The following is a 20,677-nucleotide window of genomic DNA, read 5'->3' on the forward strand; positions in this document are numbered from 1 at the left end:
TGTAAATGTTCATATTATGTTGGAAATAATATTCCTGTAGTTGCTAGAGAAAAGTATTAACATTAAAACTCACTTCAGATATACAAATACTCGCTTCATTTATAAAAATTGAGTTACATTACACAGTCATATTTTTCTGTACAACAGTAGTTTCTGAACAGCTTTCTACATGCTAGGGCTAAAATTTCAAGTGTATCTTTTGATATCATTAATGGTTCTTTGCCTTATTTCTCTTTTCCCTAATAGCTTTTCAAAAATGCATCAAACCCTTCCAAAAATAAAAATACATCTCTTTCATATCAGAGGATGTCTCTGTAGATCCACTTTAGGTTCAGAGTGCATACAAATCTGAGTTTTTTTGTGATGTAAATAATGCCAGAATTGAGCATATTCTTGAGTATCCATTCAAAATGTAGAGACTGTAACTTTGTGGAATCTACAGAATTCCAGTGAACTCATATTTATTATTTAAAACGTGCCCAGACAGAGTTCTCACTTGTAATAAGTGCTTTTAACTCATTTTCTGTGTAATATTTCAGAATTTCAAAAGGGAAGAGCAGAATTTTGTGGTACAGAATGAAATCAACAACATGTCTTTCCTTATTAGTGACACCAAATCCAAGATGTCGAAGGTACGATAAGCTGAAAAGTTTAAATTTTGTTATCCTGTCTTGCTGTCCCTCTTCTTAGCATTTTAATTATGTAGGTTGTAATAGCAGGTCTCCACATTTATAGCCCCTTAAATTCAATGCTCCTGTGAACTTTAAAGATCCATTTTAGATGGAACTTCTAGTAGTGCTGAAGATGCACTCCGGTGCTGCTTCTTCTTTTGGCTAGGGAGGATGGAAATACCAGGGGTGCTTAAAGGCCATGTGATTATTATATCACTAGCTGTATATATCACAGTAGTTCATCCATGTTCTTTACTGGTGTTGGACCTAAGTCTTAATTGTTTTGCACTCCAACATCCCATGGAAGTTACCAGGAGTTCTAGATAGGCAAACAATGCAGGATCCGGCTTTTGGTGCATGATGGGATGCAGTTGTGCCTATTACAATAGGTAAAGTGTGTGCATGTGGTTTCTATTTCTAGAATTATTCCCCACTATAATTACAGGAAATATGTGTAGTTACCAGTATTAAGGTAAGAGAGCAGGCATTTCAGCTGGTTATAGCTTGGAGCAGCCAGACTTGGTGGCGGTGAAAAGAGAGAGAGAGATTTAGAAAGATGATATAATGCCACCTTACCTTTCCCAACCCTTGATTCCTGTGCTGAGCAGAACTCAGTAAGACACTTTGGCCCTAGCATAAAGGATATAATCTCTCATCCTTAAAGGCATAAGCAAATCACTAACTACAGAGGGATCAGGAAAATCAACTCTCATTGCAGGGATAAAGATGTTTCAGGGGCCAGTCCAAATTAGTGGAATGAACTTTCACAAACATCACAACTTTGTGGTCCAAGTGCAAGGTTCTCCACATTGATGTGGTCCTCAATAATAAACATGCATAGCACTGTAGACACAAAATATTTAACACCCTCCCCCATAATATTCCCGAGAGAGAAAAAAATGGGGAAGACAAAAAGAGAGTAATATATGACATGCTAGTCACATGTCTTAATGCAGTTCTGCCAGGCACCAAAATATTAGAGTGAGCAGGGCTACATAAGAATCTGACTATAAAATAGAAACAATTTTTCTTAACTTTTCATTTACTTCCTCTTTGCTCCCTGTAGGTTTTTACATAATTATCCTTTCCTGGGATTCTAGTATCTTTTGTTCAAGCCTCTAATATTTTCCAGCATTAGAAATAGGACACAGTCGTAAATGCACCATTAGTCTAATCCAATATAGCCATTTGTGTGGTCCTGTGTTCCTATTCCCCTTAGTGATCTTCTCTCCTCACTCAATAAAATGTCCAAATGCCTTGTCTTCTGTGGAGAAATGTTGATATGTATACCTTGGTATCCTCTATCACTTCTACATCACAGCAAGAGTGTTACAAGAAGGAGGAGGAAGAATTATTCTTAATCTCTGAGAATAGGACAAGAAGCAATGGACTTAAATTACAGCAAGAGAGGTTTAGGTTGGACATTAAGAAAAATTTCCTGTCAGGGTAGTTAAGCATTGGAATAAATTGCTTAGGGAGGTTGTGAAATCTATTACTGGAGATTTTTTAGAGTAATTTAGACAAACATCATTCAGAGATGGTCTAGACAATACTTAGTCCTGCTATGAGTGCAGGTAGCTGAATTAGATGACCTCTCATTGTCCCTTCCAGACTTATGATTCCATGTATATCTACTTTCTTGGGTCAATCAGGTCTTCTCTGAAACACAGTCAATATATTTTAAAACCCAGTTCCTGTTTCCAGGATATTTTATGTATATTGTCTTCTTTTCTCCCATTCTCAGTATGTGTTAATGACCCTTAATTAATAAGGTAGAAATATTAGATTGTTATTGCCAAATTGTGAAGCATAACTCTGCAGTTTTATCATGTATTTTATAGGTTTTTTTTGTTTAGTTTATAACAGTGTATGTCTACCAGTTATCCCAGAAATTGTGTCAAATTCTAATCACAGTGTCAGAAGTTTCTAAATGTAACAGCATACTCTGAATACGTGAAACTGGATGCATAGCTCTTTGTTTTCCACCCTGATTCAGACAAGGCATTATTATGATGAAACAGTATGTTTTGTTCTCCATTTCCTTTTTAGTCACTAAAATAAGTGTCACTTCAAAGGGTACTTTTTTTTTTAAAAAAAAAGCTGCATATCAACTAGTAAACATTGAATTTAATTAATCAAGTTGTATTTTTCACATATATAGCCAAATATTTCATACAATAGCTTATTTTTCACTCATTGGCTTCTTTGTTATGTATTCCTTTATGTTTGTTTGTTTCTTCAAACAGAAGAATACTATTGAGTGCAGTCTTTTGAAATGCATATGATTATTTGAAATTCCAGACAGCTAAACAATCCAGCTTCTATGACCTACTAATTGCACATATTTTTGTCATTTTCTACATTGCAAAATTGCATCAAATAAAAGCCAATCACAGCTCTACTTTTTGAGTTATAATTAAAATAATACTCAGCATTTTATATAACACTTTACATATTCGAGCCATGAAATGAATGTTAATGAATTTATTTTGAAAACACACCAACAGCGAAGGCCAAATTCTGGTCTCCGTTATGCTGATATAAGTCCATTGAGACAGACTGTAAACTGGTGGCAGTACTGGCACTGGAATATCTTGATTATTAATACAATATTCAGTCCAGAAGACAATGCTGTGTTTTTTGAAGAAATGTGCTTATGATTTTTAGTGTTCCATTCAGAAAATTCTGCTGCAAATACTCTGTTTCCCATGGTTCCATCTAGTACTTTGGTTATTTTCACCCTCTTTTCAGCCAGAACTATGGTGATTCCCCTACAAAAGCTAAGGGAGGTTAAACAGCAACAAACTCAGAGAAGGCAGGACTCAGAGACTGGAACTTGAAGAAAGACATAAAAGAACTATTGCTAAGTGTATCTCTTGAAGAACAGCATCCAGTCATATATAGGAAGAGAAATGTGTGTGTGTAATCAAATCAAAAGACATGTTGTGGAAAGTATTCATGTTTATACAGGTTTGGGGTGAAACACAAGGCAGTGTGGCATAATGAGCAATACCATTGATGAAAATGGAGCTAGATAGGTGGTAATGAAATTGTCAGAACTAGAGAACCGCAGAAAGATATAAATTAAAATGTCAGTGCAGATGTAAATATTTAATAATAGCGGGTTTATTTGCTATATGCCCTAGGCAGCTGTTTCTGACCAGGAGAGAAAGAAAATGAAACGAAAGGGAGACCGGTATTCTGTGCAGACATCTCTCATTGTTGCAGCACTGAAAAGATTGCTACCTATTGGTCTAAATATTTGTGCACCTGGGGACCAAGAGTTAATTGCACTGGCCAAAACCAGATTCAGCATGGTAGGTACTCCTCATGTGTTTTTTTCCCCCCTTAGCTCTGGGACAGTGGAAAAATGGCATCACATTATTCCTCTAACAGAGTCCTGTGAGATTGCCATGCTTTTTCCTGCTGTAATCCCCTTTACCCTCAACAATTGAGCCCTGTTCCTATTGAGACTTTTGATTGATCACAGTGGGGTTTGACTCAGGCCCTAGTGATCATGCTTAAAAGAACTAGCAGAATTGATAGGTAAGACATGTGAGAGATTTTCAAACCTTTTGGGGGGCAGGGGAGAGACTGAGTGTTTTTGCAACCCTGCAGACAAAACAGTAAGATTTTTTTATTAGAACTAAATGCAGAGAATTGAAATCTGTTCAGTCTTTAATTTTTTTATTATTATTTTGATATTGATTTGTGGACATAATCCCAGCAATAGCACACCTCTTCATTTTATTTTGATTTGCTGAAAATACATCTTCTGGATAATTTCCTTTGTGTACGTGCATTTTTTTCTAACTATGCTTTAGGGGCAAAGATTAAACTACTTTTTTTGGTTAAATTATAATACAGTTATCTTACTTGATTTTTTTCATGAAAGATTGCTAGTAATAGATATTAAACTTTGTTTAATTAGATATTTGGGAAACATGACTGATTCCCAAATACACCACTACTTTCACTTGTGACCACTCCTTATTGATTACATAGTTTTATATTAGCCTGGAGGTTTCACTGCCGTACAGATGGTACTTCTAGGGATGATTCCACAGTCAAGTAGTTTTGTTTGGCAAGTATAATCATAGTTTAGCGAAACTGCTGCACTTTGATATCATGGAAGCATACATAACCTTCAGACAGCTGTTAAAAAATAACAAGTTTTTGATGAGGGAGAAGGAAACAATTCTGAGAAGACCTTCCTCCTCTGTTTAGTGGTGAGTGGGCAACAAAGAGTTCTCTACATTACCATTCATTATACTGATTTTTTTCCAGTCTGTATTTAAGATGGCGATTTTAATGCAGTTTACTGTGTAATGGGCTTAATGATGACAGATGGATATAAATGTAACTGAAGATATAAATGGTGGCTCTCTAGGGTTAGACAGCTAGAATGTATTTAGCCATGCTGAGATATTTAAGAGGTAGGCCCCAGGAGCCTTACTTCAGTTCCACTTGGTGTCAGGTCCAGACACAAGCCTAGCGTTTCCATTACTGGTGGGTAAGAATAAAGAGAGGGAGGGGACCCATGTGGACAGTGGTGATAGATGCCTTAAAGAGAGTAAGGACAAGGACGGTCCAAAACCTCTCTTTCCTCCACACTGACATGAACAGTTGGGTCTGCACAGATGCAAAGAGAGCACACATCTGAGAGAGGATGTATATAGGGTCTACCTTATGCTCTTGTTTTCCAAATACATGCAGTTATTGTATCTGTGTCCAGCACAATATGTATGCATCTCCCTGTAAGCCACTGCCTACATTAGAGAAGAGTAGAAGTCATAATCTTGCCCAGTGTTTGAACAGCATGTCATCAAAATACTACTTTACATTTATATAGGGCTTTCCGTCTGAGGATATTCTGAGTACTTGATGTGAATAATACTTAACCCCCACTTTATGCCCACTGGATAGGCTGATGTAGTTATCCCCAGGGTACAGTTTGTTGGTTAACCTGAGGTACATAGTAGCTGTCAGCTCCCTCAGGCAGCACAATTGAGTACTGACCCCTGTCTTAATCCCTAGAGAATATTTCTTCACAGAATGTGCACAGCCTAGTTTATCCCCATTTAACACAATGTAATTGCTTTATTTAAATGCATACTCTGTATGATGTATGTGATACAATGTATTTTTCCTTCACAGAAAGACACTGAGGATGAAGTTAGGGATATTATCCACAGCAATCTGCATCTGCAGAGCAAGGTAATTTAAAGCCAATATTTAAGTACGCTCTTTTTCTTTTTTCATAAAACAAATAGGAACCATTCAGTTGTTCAAGACCAGTCAATGTGTATTTGGAATACCCTTTTTCTAGACTGTCAAGCCTCTTGGCTTTATTAGATGTTGCCTACATGTTACTCCTTTCTTATGCACCCAGCAATCCGTCTGGTTTGCTCAAAAAGACTATTTGCAAATGTTTTGCCAGAAATTCAGATTAGTTGGCCACTGATATGTTTATATTAACAGTGTGTATCTGGTATTTAATAGTGCAGGGCCTTCTAGGGTGAATCACTTATTTCATCACGTTGACTCCTTAAATCAATAGGTGTGTACCCTTTTTTTATGGACTCCTTTGGAAGTAATAAGCTCAGTCTTCAGCCTCCAAAGCCCCACTGCCTTAAACGATATTTACAGAATGTAGAACAGTGTTTCTTAAACTTTTTAAGACAGAGGAACACAAACAATTTTTTTATGAGGAACACCAAGGATTTTTTTTTGTTGACAAAAAAAAAAAAAGTGGGAGGAAGGGTCAGGAGGACAGTTATTGGGGGGGAGGGGGAGGTTGCCTTTCCCTTTAAGGGCGGCCATTTTGAATTCTGTTGTTCTCCATAGCACACCTCCGACTGCCTCGTGCCACGGAACACAGTTTAAGAAACACTGGTTTAGAATGATGTGATATGCTCAGAGTGAATAGCAATGCAACAATTAAGATTGAAAAAGCTCCTCTGTTTGTAAGCTGCCATTCAGTAATGGGGCCAGAATCTGCAGTATGCTGAGGCCTCTTCATGTCCTTCGAGGTATAAAGAGGAGCCAGCCCTTTTGGAATACTCACAGTATAAAGGAGTTCTCCGACTGGTAAAGAGTTGCTGTAATGATACCACGCTGTCCCTGCTTTGCAGCCCTTGGAATAGAGGGTGTCAAGAGCACATTGGACTCTAGTTATTATTGGCCTAATAAAAACTGTTGAAGGGTTTATAGTATTAACTTAGGCACAGAGAGAGAGAGAGAGAGAGAGAGAGTATTTGGCACATTTGTGGAGTGATTGGAATAAATTTTTAAAAGTTTGTAAGTGGCTTAGGATCCAGAATCCCACTTTCAAAAGTGATTTAGGCACTTAAGAAAAGAAGTCAAGAGCCCAGAGATTTGGTAGACTAAGTCTCATTTTTTAAATAATTTTGGCTCAGTGACAATCAGTGAAATATAGGAGTTTATGTACCAAAGTCATGTAAGAGGCTTGTCTTATTGAAAGCCTATGGACTTGAGCACTTAAATTGATAAGATGCTTTTGAAAATAGGATTTAGGCTCCTAGATCATTTAAGTGAGTTTGAAATTACCTTAAATCTTCTTTATAATATTTCTTACTTTGTTAGTTGTAGTTAGTTTAGTATGCAAGTGTGTAATGATGTATGATTATATGGATGTTGGGAATATTGTGATTCTCACAACACTAAGGTGTCTATCTTAGAATGATTTAAAAACAAACAAAATGTTTAAGGTCCAATATCTTGTTGATCCTCTAGGACTAGACAATGAAGCTTATATAACTTGATACAGGAGATTCCCAATTTCCCCAGAGGGAGCAGTACCTTATTCTATACCAGAAAGTGCCTTAGCTATTGACCTTTTAAGATATGGAAAAGCTATTTAACTCTAAAGAGCAAAGAGGAGTATGCATTCTAATAAGGCAATGAAAAAAGGGAGCTGTGGAGATCTTTAGTAATCTCATGCAAAATGGCTGTTAAATGACCAGGCAGATGTCAAATTATTGTGTTTATTGCCTAATTTCATGCATAAAATTGAGCAGTGTTTTTTTCCTTAACGAGAAAAGGTATTTCTGTCCTGATACTATCATACCATATAGCCTGTCGTTCTGTTACTTCCCCAGTTCTAAATGGTGTTCATTTCATGCTTATTTCTACCTCTGTCTGCCATTTCAAGTAGTTTTTGTGTTTAATTTCCAATTCATTTCTTCCGAGTTGCATTCTTTATGCCCCTGTTAAGATGTTTGCATTCATTACTGCTTCTCTGACGTAAGATCATAACACTTACTAATACCTTCACTTTGTTAGCAAAGGCACACTAACAGACTAGAATGTATTAAATATAGGGCCTGATCTGGAAGGGTGGTATAATGCCTTTGATTCAGAAGAGGGTTCGCCCTGGAACCTGCCGTATCTAATCACCGGCGGATTTTACAGATTCCAATAAACACAGACTCACTTACAAATTTAACAGAAATATATTGTAAAACACAATAGGTGAAACACGACAGTCAATAAAAATGAATCAATACTGAACAACTCCAGCCCTTCTCCCTCCGATATAACAGGTGATAGCAAAGATAAAACCATAGGTTAACGGTGGAATACTGTACTCAGTCAGAAGTCCGATGGCACAGGAACAGGTGCTCAGGACCTTCTACCCTGTGGCTATGGACAACCATAGGGGAGGAACTCTGAGGAGTCCTTAGGCATGTAAACCTCAGTGATGTTAGAGCAGGTGAGTTGGTAAGGTAAACAAACAGTCTGTCTTTGCTTGATCCTTACCTTCGCGATGGGAAACAAAGCTGCTCGGTAATCACGAAGCTGTTCCGGTACTGCAGATGGCCTTCACCACAATAAGCAGATCTCGCTTCATGCGGTTGATGTCCAATGATATGGGACGCAGATAGCTATGGACTCACTGTGCTGGGCAGTTGCCACAACAGTGGATCCAAGCACCGTGATGGTGGCAGTGGGATGAAAGTCTGTTTGTAACTTGAGATGGTCCCGGCCTTTGCCAAAGCTCCCAGGTAGCAAACGACTCTCCTCCGTGGTGTGATGAAGAACTACCAACCCGATCCTTTCAGAAATCAGTGTATTTATGAGTTCAAAGGCGGGAAAACAACTAGAGTCCTGTGTGTAGAAAAGTAGAATGATGTGTGCAAAGTCTACGTGCCTTATGCAGATTTCCGTGGCATGTGCACATAATTGGTGCCATGCTCATAACCACGGTGCTGTGTGCAAAGGTGTTTTGGCCACAAAGTCTCTGTCACTCATGACGGGTTCCATTTTGAATTCCCTTTTAAAACCCTGACTCCATTTTGATGTTACCAACTACCGTATTTTAGTGAATATAACCCGTGGGTTATATTCGTTTTTACAAACCCCATACCCCCCTGCGGGGTATACTCGGGTGCAGGGTACACAAGATTTTATTTACTCACCTGGTGATGAGTGCTCCCCCACTGCACAGCCGCCAGCGTCCGGGTGGGGAAGCGCTCATCTCCCAGTTCCTGTGCAGGAGCGCTCCTCCTGCCCCCTCTTGCTGCTGCGCAGGAACTGGGAGATAAGTGCTCCCCTGCCTGGAAGCTAGAGGCTGCACAGCCACAGGAAGGGGCGGGAGGAGCGCTCATCTCCCGGTTCCTGTGCAGCCGCAGGAAGAGGCAGGGGAGCACTCTTGTGCAGGAACCGGGAGATGAGCGCTTCCCCGCCCGGAGGCTGGAGGCTGGCGTCTGCGGAGCCGCAGGAAGGGGCGGGGGAGCACTCTCATTCCCCTGCCCGGAGGTTGTGCTGCTGTGCGGGAACCAGGCGGGGTGAGTGCTCCCCCATCCGGAGGGTGGCTAATTCCCCCCGACCCCGACCCATAGAAGCCCCCCACTTTGAAAAAAAGTCTTGTATTCCCTGCGGGTTATACTCGTGCATGGGCTATACAAGATTTTTTTTACTCAAACTGCAAAAACCGTGGGGTATATTTGGGTGCGGGGGATATATGGGTGTGGGGTATATTCGCTAAAATATGGTATGCCTTAACAACCTCAGCCTATGATTTCACTCAGGAAACTTCCTTTGCTTAGACTAAAGTCTGCTGCTGTTCAGTATACTGTGTCCTCTACTTAAAACTCATTGGAAGAAAATGATTTCTTGATTTCTCCTATTAATGAAATCCAGGCTTGTCCTGGTGATAAAGGAGAGAATAACCTCATTGAATCTAAAGTAAAAGAGTGGATATTCCATTGACAAACTCTTCAGTGACATGTATTTTTTTCCCATTTGTAAATGGTTTCCAGGAGGAAGAGGGAAATACATAATATTTGCTCACCAAAGCTAATGAAGTTTATTCTAAATCAATATGCATCTCTCATCACTAGAAGCTATATTTTCAAACTGTTCCTTTAAGCTGCACATAAAAAAGTGTACTTACAATTGTAACTTCAAATTAAATACAACATAACCCTGAATTTCAAAACTTGTTCTCCTTAAGCACTTGTGTCTCACAGCCTTAAAGAACTTTCTTTTTGGAACCAATAAACACTGTCACATTTTAAAAAGAATATTTACTGTAAAAGCAAAGATTCCTTTGCATTAACACTTAAAATGCTATATTTGAATGACTTGCCTGATATTAATTACACTGAAGCTCATTTACAGTTTTCAAAATAAACATAACTATCTTTGTAGGTAATTTGATGTTACTCTGAGTTTACTAACTAGTTATATTAAGGCTTCAGGTATCCCAAACACTTTCAAAAATCATGTTTCTATTGTAAGAGGTAATGGCAGATTGCTTGTTTTGCTCCTACAGTTGCCTGTTTTTCTTGCTCAAAATTTACACCTAGGTATGAGAAACATAAGCCTAGTGATCAAGGATCTCTTATGTTAGGACATATTCCTATTTTTGTGAAGCTACTTGTCTCAACTGGCTCTCAGAAAGCCAGTGAATCCTGTTTTCCTTGTGGGAAGGCTAGTTTTCTTCCTTGCAGAAAGTTCCTCCACGATAGCAGTGTTATTTTCTTAAATAGTGGTTTAAACTAGAGTATTACCCAATTACCCAAAAGGGCGTGCTAGAAAGCAGCAGGCTCTTAATTAAAAAAACCTCTCTGCTGCAATTAATCAGTCCTCAAAGAACTATGCACGCATGCAGTGTAGACGCTCCTCAAGTTTTTGCGCAATAAGGGCCGTTCTTGTGCAAAAAGCCTGTAGTGTAGATGTAGACTTGTTGTTCAGAGGTACTCCTCTTTCCTCCAAATGAAAAAAGTTGTGCCGGATACAATTGCTAGTATAAACAGTGCACATTCTGCTCATTGGGGATGGAATTATGTTGTCAACAAAAGTGCCAAAAACCAGAGGCTACACTGCTTGACTTTTGGTGACATGGTTGTGTGCTAAAAGCTGAGTAATGTAGACAAAGCCTAATAGGCTGTGTCTACACTGGCCACTTTTTCCAGAAAATCAGCTGCTTTTCCGGAATAACTTGCCAGCTGTCTACACTGGCCCCTTGAATTTCCGGAAGAGCACTGACGATTTACTGTAAAATCATCAGTGCTTTTCCGGAAAAACTATGCTGCTTCCGTTCAGGCAGAAGTCCTTTTCCAGAAAACTGTTCCGGAAAAGGGCCAGTGTAGACAGCACAGATTTCTTTTCTGCAAAAAAGCCCCGATTGCGAAAATGATGATCGGGGCTTTTTCGCGGAGAAGCGCGTCTACATTGACACAGATGCTTTTCTGGAAAAAGTGCTTTTCCAGAAAAGCATCCTGCCAATGTAGACGCGCTTTTTCCGGAAATACTTATAACGGAAAACTGTTCCGTTTTAAGCATTTCCGGAAAATCATGCCAGTGTAGACGTAGCCTAAGTGTTCAACAAACTTTCTGCACAAAAGTAGCCATGTAGTTCTGTTTGCATACATCCTCCCATTGTTTTATGAGGAACAGTGCCACATTTCGGTACTACCAGTTACTACAGTTAGTCACTCAAAAAGAAAGGTTTAGCAAAAGGAATCGACCTTCTGTTATCTTTGAAGAAATGTTTAAGAGTACTTCATAAACTGTTTGACCCTTGTGTTTTGAATACTTTGTTTAGATTATATGTGGAATATCTTTTGTTCTTGCAGCTTGAGGATCCTGCCATTAGGTGGCAGATGGCCCTTTACAAAGATTTACCAAACAGGAATGAAGATACTTCAGATCCCGAGAAGACTGTGGAAAGAGTTCTGCATATAGCTAACGTACTTTTCCATCTGGAACAGGTTAGATTTTTTTCAGTCTTATAACATCCTACTTTAAAAAGCAGATGATGGGAAGTGTTTGCAACCACAGGTAATGTTTCACACTCAGAACTGTGATTTAAAAAAATTCTGATCATAGACCCTGGAAGATCGCAAACATTTTATAGTATGGACCATATTTTGATAGAGTAGCCTCTGAACATCTCTATCATTTGTGATCATATAAAATCCTTGCAGCAACTCCAGCAATTGTTTGACAAGAAAAGTATGATTAGGAAAATATATTTTAACTTTCTGTTCATGCCTGTTAGCTCGCTGGCCTAATGGTGCCAAATATCTGTTCACCACTAAAAAATGTTCCACAGAGTTCCGATGGTCAATGGACCATGATGGGAGGAACATTGTGTTAAATTACAAACAATTAAAGTTTCCCACACTTAGAACATTTTTCATTTTGTCCCCCCTACTATTTCCTGGACCTGGTAAATTTGCTACATACAAGAATACTTAATTGCAAACTACCCAAACCTCTGGTGACAGGCTGTATATTTTAACATGATATTCAGATTAATATATTTCTTGTCATTTTGTAATCTTAAAGAATAGTTGTTATCAACTGGTTTTTAAAAATAGCTTTACTAGAGATACCCTGTTTATAAAGTATCTGTTATAACTTTAAAATCCAGGTAAGGACTGCTGATTAAAATGAATCTGGGTAAATATACATACATTTGAAAACAATTACATTTCCTGTAAAGTACATAAAACACTTGTTTATCCAGACTGCTTGGCAACACAAGCTATATTCTGATAATGAATAGATCAACAAACTGACTACAGACAGGTATCAGATCCACAGTTGATGGTATGGAAATGGATTCAGCACGGGACCGGAAAATCATGGCCACCTGCAATAGCATGGGTCCAGTGAACCATGGCAGCCTGCGGTAGCCTGGGGCTGGAGAACCCCAGATACCCATGGCAGCCCAGGGGTGGGGGTAGGGCATGGCAAAAGGGCACACAGCCCGGTTGGGGAGGAGATAGAGGGAGCCAGAGGCAGGGGACTGGTTGGCTTGAGCTGGTGATAGGGGACACCTCCCCTGGTTTGGCAAATTCTCTTGTTTGGAACCGGTCAGGTCCCCATGGTGCCAGACCAGGGAGGTCCCACCTGTGGTTGAATTGCAGAAGTTTGGGACTGGTTAAAGGGGAGTCTACAATGGGTCATTGTAACATGGATGGGGAGGACACCCTACCAAGTGTGGGGTGAGGGTGCCCCCCTTACTCCAAGCACTCACATAAACTCTCCACTTTTGCTCCCCGATTTGTGCTGTAACTACACCCGCCAAAGTCTTTAGTCTCCAGGGCAAGGTGGCCCAATGGTCAGAGTCTGTAATTTGCCACAATTCATGGGACAGTTTGGCTCAATGGCTATGATCAACTGACTTGCCCCTACTCGCAGGGCAGTGCATTTCAGTAGTCTGAGTTAAAACTAGTCCCTCCTTGTGGGGCAGGGCAACCCAATGGCAACAGTCTATAACTTGTCCCTATTTGAAGAGCAGTGAAGTTCATTAGTCCCAGTCAGTAACTCGACCCTCCTCATGGGGGAGCGTGTTCACCTCTCAAGGGATGGCTGATAGGGGAAGGTTTACATCCAGCAGCAGGTGGGTTCCAGGCCCTCCCACTCCAGTGGCTTTCTCTAGTCACTAAGTCAGCGGGGAAAGCTCCAGCTGAAACACGCTGACTTCCCGGCAGTAGCTCACTCTCCATGTAGCTGTCACCATCCCAGGGCTGCTTCCTGCTACAGTTGTCCCAGCTTTATCATGAATCTCTGTCGTCTTTGCTTTGTCAGGGATCTGACTGATCCTGCTTGCTTCTGGAACCTGTGAGGGCTCTGGGAGCATCTGGCGTCCGGCCAGCATAGTAGAACCTCTGTGTTTGGGTGGTCACTGCAATTTGCCTGGAGCTGGCAATGCCCGTTCTCTCTCTCCAGCCACCAGCCGAAGCTGAGCTGCTTCCTTTTATAGCTGTGAAGCTTGAACATGCCCAGTAAGGCAAAGGGAGTGTGGCTTTCTCAGCTCTCAGGGCTGGGTTAGCCTTCTCCTGCTTAGTGCAGGGAGAGCACGACCCATCACAGTCAAACTACAAGATGAACTACCAGGCTGGAGGGAGGTTACTAGTGGAGTTCCAACTTTTTACCCTACACATGAAAATATACCAATTGAAACTGAGCTGGCAAATTCCAACACTAGGTAGCTGTACAATTCTGTGATTTGAGATAATAACTTCAAATTTTAAGATATGGAGGAATAAAAGTTGTTTGAGGCCTCAATACTAATTAATAATATTAAATAATTATTGTTGGTGTTGAAAATGTACATTACACATAGTTTTTGGTCAGCAAAACAAGCCTCCTTTTGAGCTGTATGCTTCCAGTTTGTAATATGGAAGAATATACACTTAGGCTGTGTCCAGACTGAGGGGTTTTTTCGGGAAAAGTAGCCTTTTTCCGAAAAAACTTCCCCTGCGTCCAGACTCAAGCCACATTCTTTCGAAATTAAATCGAAAGAACGCGGCTTTTCTTTCGATGGCGGTAAACCTCATTTCACGAGGAAGAATGCCTTCTTTCGAAAGTTCCTCTTTCGAAAGAAGGCGTTCTTCAATGTAAATAGGGCTTCTTCAAAAGAGAGCATCCAGACTCACTGGATGCTTTCTTTCGAAAAAGCAAGCCGCTTTTTCGAAAGTTCAACGTGCAGTCTAGACGCTCTCTTTCGAAAGAGGCTCTTTCGAAAGAGGCTCTTTCGAAAGAGCCTCTTTCGAAAGAGGCTTGCAGTCTAGACATAGCCTTAGTCAGCAATAAGTTTGAATAGTGAATGAGTTGAAACATTTATTCTTTGAATTATTTTTTATTATTTACATTACTTTAGTCAGTGCCAAAGGAACCAAAAAGATATTGGGGACCCATTGTAGATTACAAAACTAGAAGGGTCCATTGTGACTATTTAGTCTGACCACCTGTATAATCCAGGCTATAGAATTTTCCGAAAATAATTCCTAGAGCATATTACTTTTAGAAAAAACATCCAATCTTGGTTTAGAAACTGTGATTGGTTTAGAAACTGTGTTCCTAGATAAATTGTTCCAGTAGTTAATAGCTCTCACCATTAAACTTTTATGCCTTACTTCCAGTCTGAATTTCCCCTGCTTCAATTTCCGGCCATTGGATCTTGTTATATCTGTGGTGGTATATTTGTGAAATATTAGAATGTAGAGAGGCTCACTCAAAAGGAACAGTGTTATGAATACTGGAATTTTGAAATATGCCCTGGAAGCAGAGAGGTTTAGAACAAAGAGCAATTGAATACAACAGTTCAACATGGATTCTCTTAAGGTTTTTAATAAAAGTTTTATTCCTTGCTTCTTTATTCACGGGATTGTTATTTAGTGAATCCAAGGATCTTTCTCCACTAGACTGAAGAGCCCATTTTTAAATATTTGTTTCCCGTGTAGTTATTTATTGACCGTAATGACTATACAGCATGTTTTCCCTGGCAATATTTATTATTACCCTCCTCAAAAAAATGAGCTTGCTTGTTAAGGTATTTGGGACCAGTGCAATTCCTCAGTAGATGCTACTTATTGATGAGGTAGTTTAGTAGCTTTAAAATTAGAATTAGGAGAGTATTCTGTAGCTTTATTCTGAAAAATTGGACCCAAAGGTGGGAATCTTTTATTGTAACTTACCTCCTGAGATCATAGAGACAGCTATTAGACTAGTGGTAAGTAATGTTCATTATTACAGTATATTTCAAGATGATGAGTTGTGGTAACTTAACATGTGACTTCTCATGACAGTTTTGCAATGTTCATCATTTCACATTTAACCACAGTAACTTTTCCTCTTTATTTCAATAATAATTTAAACATTTTGCAGCAAATGTAATCACTTCTTGTTTTTAGCTGAGTTCATTGCGCCTCTAGAAATTGACTCATGAGCAAAGTCACCATTGGGATCTGCCTACCTTAGAAGCAAACCAGCATTTGGATTATCCTGTTTTCTAGTATTTTTGCTTTATATTATAAGATCATGTGACCCCTTTTATTAACATTTTAATAGATAATAAACTATAGCCTAAGTTCTCTGGTGAGGTCAAACTGTGCATGGTATAGGACTGAAGCGTGAGGAAAAGGTATCTTTCCACCAGTTTTATGTCCACACAATCTTGAGGTAGACTAGGTGTTCACAGAAGTTTCATTGTTTCTGGCTGAGGCAATAGGAGTAACTGAAAATTCACTGGATTATATTCTATTTTTCACCTAATTTACCTTGCTCATCTTAAAGTACATATTAATAGTCAGATTGCCTGGTCCATTGAATTTACTTTGCACAGCTCAGTCATTGACTAGAACTAGCCTAAAATGGCTAGCCATGAATTCAGTCTGTTCAGGAGCTCAGTTTCATGATGCACATTAGTTAGATTTCGTACCTGTATCCATTTATTGACTGTTCCTGCAAACACTGTGCTAAATTGATGAACATTTTCGTCCCAATTCAACAAGTTAATCAGGATTATCTACACTATTAATTTGTACCCATCTCAGGTGTGAACTTGCCCAGCATTAACTTCCTGTGGACTAACTGTCCTCATGAACCATGCTGATGCCCTTAAACAATCTGTTAGTACAATTTGATCTAATCCTATTTGAAACAAGATCAAAGCACACTAACAGATGGCTGCACATGGAAAGTCTTTGTGAAGTTAGTACAGGGTAGATTTATACAGCAACTTGTTACATACTGAATATTTGTATGCCCTTCAGCACATCCTTAGCTTTAAGTAAGTCAGTAGTCCCATGGATGTCAAGAGACTAAAGAACATTGTTCAAATGTGGCGAGGAGTCCTGTGGCACCTTATAGACCCGTGGTCCCCAACACGGTGCCCGCGGGCGCCATGGCGCCTGCGGGGGCATTTGTCTGCGCCCGCCAAGTGCTCAGAGCTGGCCTGGCCCCGGGAACATGGCGCATGCACGGTGCCGGAGCCGGCCCCGGGCGCGTGGTGCACGGTGAGCACCGGCCCCGGGGGCGCCGCGGATTGACCCCCGCGGCGCATGGGGGAGAGAGCGCCAGCGCCGGCCCCGGGCGCGCGGCGCTTGGGGAGGGGAGAGAGCGCCAGCGCCAGCCCCGGGCACGCGGTGCTTGGGAGAGAGCGCCAGCGCCGGTCCCGGGCGCGCGGCACTTGGGGGAGGGAGGGGAGAGAGCGCCAGCGCCGGCCCCGGGAATGCGGCTATGAGGGGGCCACGCTCGGGGGGGCCCCGCCCCCCGGGCGCCCGGTGGGCGAATGGCCACGCCCCCTGGCGCCCGGCAACCCCAAATGGTTGGGGACCACTGTTATAGACTAACCGAAGTGTTGGAGCATAAGCTTTCATGGGCAAAGAACCACTTCGTCAGATGCATGGAAATTTCCAGAGGCAGGTATAAATTGTTCAAATGGGGTTCTCTGTTATTAATACATACAATAAAAAAACTGTAAAATCTGAATCCACATCCTATTTTGGAAACACGGAGATCATCATTGGAGTCTCTTTTTCCTTCCCACCATAAACTTCCTTTACTATTCAGCTTTAAAGGAAATCTGTTTTCTCCTTAAATTGAGCAGTCTGCATACACCTAAGCTCTTATTTTCTAATGTATTTCTCTTTAAATTCATATGTTTCATTGTATGTCCATGTATATTTTTTTCTCTTCATGTATTTCATAAACATTTGCTTCCCTCATTAAAATAGGTAGTTCCATTCCTTTAATCTTAAGTGAACAATATTATCCGTCATGGGAACAATCAGTTTCATTAATTTTTATGATACTTTGTTATAACGCAACAAATCCCAGTGCTTTCCAGGTGGCATTATACTGAAAGCTTTGGCAATTGCATCTGCAGGGAGGTGCCATTAGGTTTTTGTCTTTCGTGCATGTCTAATTTTTTTCTATTTTTATTACTTCCAGAGATCTTCTAAAATGCACCAGCGATTTTTCTGTTTGGGAAGTATAGAAAGTTTTATAGCACTTTGTAAATATATTATTAATGAGCTTTACTTTGGGATGTGCTTGGCTGGCTATTAATAGCTCTGATGGCTTCATTTTGTTTTGTGATTCTCAGTGTGAATGCTATACAGTGATTTCTTTCATACCCTTTCTTATAACAATTTTGGTTCACTTTTGTTCCTTCTTTTGAAGGGGGCTTTGGCATTTCATCTGTCTTTCACTGAGATTAATTCTTTTCCACTGTGTTGTGGATACCCTGCAATTTCTTTGCCTGTTTAATTAAGTGATTCTATTCACAGCTCCTGGGTGTGTTGTTTGTGGGGTTTTATTTAATTTGAACAGTTCACTAAACTAATAAAATACTCTTTGATAACTACTTTCCCTACATTCAATTTTGTGTCCTTAACCGTTCTCATTGTCATGGATTTCAAAGTGCGATAGTTTCTTTTATTACCAGTGAGAACATCAAGTCTTTAACTGTGGTGATATTTAATTGCCATTGTCCTTTTTGATGATGTGGGGAGGAGAGAATGTATCTACACTAGAGCACAATAAAACTGCATGGTTACTCCGATGTCTGAATTGGTAGTCCATAGAAAACAATTAATTCTTGAGTAAGAATTATGTAGTTTTGACCAGAATAAAATAATTGTTTTAGGAATAAATTTTAACTGATATACTACAAAGAAAGGTCTGTTCATTTTCAACATTTATGGGCACAACCAAGGTGTTTGAGATCACCTTATGTTCATCTTGGCTATTTGCGTTTTTGGAAAGGGCTGCAGGGTTATGGAGATAGATAAGTTCTATCTGATCTAGACAGTGCTTGGTCCTGCCATGAAGGCAGGGGACTAGACTCGATGACACTTGAGGTCCCTTCGAGTTCTATGATTCTATGATAAGTTTTTCACTTCTCCGCGTGGTCATCCAGAGCACGTATAGTTAGTAGTATGAAAATAACTTTAATTAAAAAGGGTGTATTGCTTTTTCGCAGTATAAAAAGAGACATTTTAAACAAAAAAAGAAATAATTTGTTTTTCATTGAATTCCAGCACTACGTGAGTGATGTCCTCAGTGACATATTAATCTCTAGTTCCAGTGGGCCAGGAGTAGAGCAAGAGTAAATTACGAAAATGACACAGAGTCCAAAAGGGACACTGAATCATGTGGTTCACATAAGATTTGTCTGTTCACTTGAATAGCATGTAGAAATTATTTTTGCTAGTTACTTTCTGTTATTTGTTCTCTGGCTTGTGCCAAGGTTAGTTTTTTTTTTTATTAAAGTGAGTCAAGGAAAAGACACATTGTTTATTTTTCATTGTGTAATTTGTATACTAGGTTGAGCATCCTCAGAGGTCCAAAAAGGCAGTGTGGCACAAATTGCTATCCAAACAGAGAAAAAGAGCAGTCGTGGCTTGCTTTAGAATGGCTCCATTATATAATCTGCCAAGGTAAGAATGGTGTGGCAAGCATCCCAAGAAGGAAATACTCCTACCAATGTAGTTTTCTGTTTTTATCTCTGAAACAAAAATGCGCAATGATTTAGTACATTTTTGTAATATGTCTTTTGAGAAGAGCTGCTAAAAGTACTAAGTGAAAAAAGCTGACCATGGTATTTTCCCTTCTCTGCATAAATTTTCTTTCCTGCATTTACATGCACACACAGTAATCTGGCTCATGGCCCAAACACCGAATTATGCATCCCAGAGATCTGTACAGCATCATGAGGGGAAATAAATCGCATCTTAGGCAATGAATCATCTTTAGGTCCACAGTAATTACAGGGCGTACACTCTCGACAGGAAGAGATCTGGGGTTATTCAAATAGTAATGTGTCCTAGTCTTGCCATATTTCCACTCGGGAAGATGTCTGCATGTCTTCCCTCTGCATTCAGTCACTGTTCTCCCTTTTGGAACCAGAAGTACAGAATCTATGACCTGAGAAGTCTCAGTGGCTGTGAGAGAGGGGGCTGGATTTGCCTCTAGTTGACTTGCTGTTTGGCTCAGTCCTTGATTTAAAGTATTTCTAGATTCTGTGTTTTCATTGTACAGCATACTACCCTCTCCAAGATATCATTTGGCCTCTTGCTAAGAAAGATGAAGCAAACTAATGTAACCCCCACATCATCATTGAAAAGACTGTATTTTTCTCTTACTATTTTTAATTGCTTCAAAATGTACTTGAATGATTCTGATATGAGTTTGTGTAGATGTTTTCAATGCCGGACACTTTGAATAGTGGTCACGAGTGAAAATGGTAGGGAAGAGGTAATTAAACAAATGTGTGTTTTTGACAGATCATACCAGGAAATATTGCTCCCCTATGCAATTGGTTGTAATAGCTGTAAAATTTTCTGAATAAAATGAATTTATATTGTGTAGCCTTTCTTTTTATAGATGAATAGTTTTATTTTTAAATATTCTTTTTTTAGGCATCGAGCTGTCAATCTCTTTCTTCAAGGTTATGAAAAGTCTTGGATTGAAACAGAAGAGCATTACTTTGAAGATAAACTGATAGAAGATTTAGCAGTATGTTCTGGATGCTGGGATAATGGGATTGTAGAGTGTATTTATTGATAATCATATTTCATGGACAGACAGGAATTTAAGGAAAAAGAACAAAATATAAACCAGGATATTAGTATTGGTCCCAACCAAACCTTTGCTGGTGTGGAGAAAATGCACTAGGGAGGTAGTGAGTGAGTCCTACAGAAAAGGTCATGGTTCCTGCTCCAAACCTGTCAGATGCT

The 20,677-nt window shown here is 39.8% G+C and overlaps 1 protein-coding gene across 1 annotated transcript in view; it reads left to right on the plus strand.

The window, feature by feature from the left end:
- Positions 1 to 20,677, plus strand: part of RYR2 (ryanodine receptor 2) — a 648,519-nt gene that overhangs the window by 521,269 nt on the left and 106,573 nt on the right. The window contains exons 72-77 of the mRNA XM_075924816.1: positions 540 to 632; positions 3,818 to 3,988; positions 5,829 to 5,888; positions 11,777 to 11,911; positions 19,266 to 19,378; positions 20,360 to 20,456. Coding sequence (XP_075780931.1) covers positions 540 to 632; positions 3,818 to 3,988; positions 5,829 to 5,888; positions 11,777 to 11,911; positions 19,266 to 19,378; positions 20,360 to 20,456 — 669 coding nt within the window. The remainder of the gene's footprint in view (positions 1 to 539; positions 633 to 3,817; positions 3,989 to 5,828; positions 5,889 to 11,776; positions 11,912 to 19,265; positions 19,379 to 20,359; positions 20,457 to 20,677) is intronic.

This window comes from Pelodiscus sinensis, chromosome 3 (assembly GCF_049634645.1).
Source record: "Pelodiscus sinensis isolate JC-2024 chromosome 3, ASM4963464v1, whole genome shotgun sequence".
NCBI lineage: Eukaryota > Metazoa > Chordata > Testudines > Trionychidae > Pelodiscus > Pelodiscus sinensis.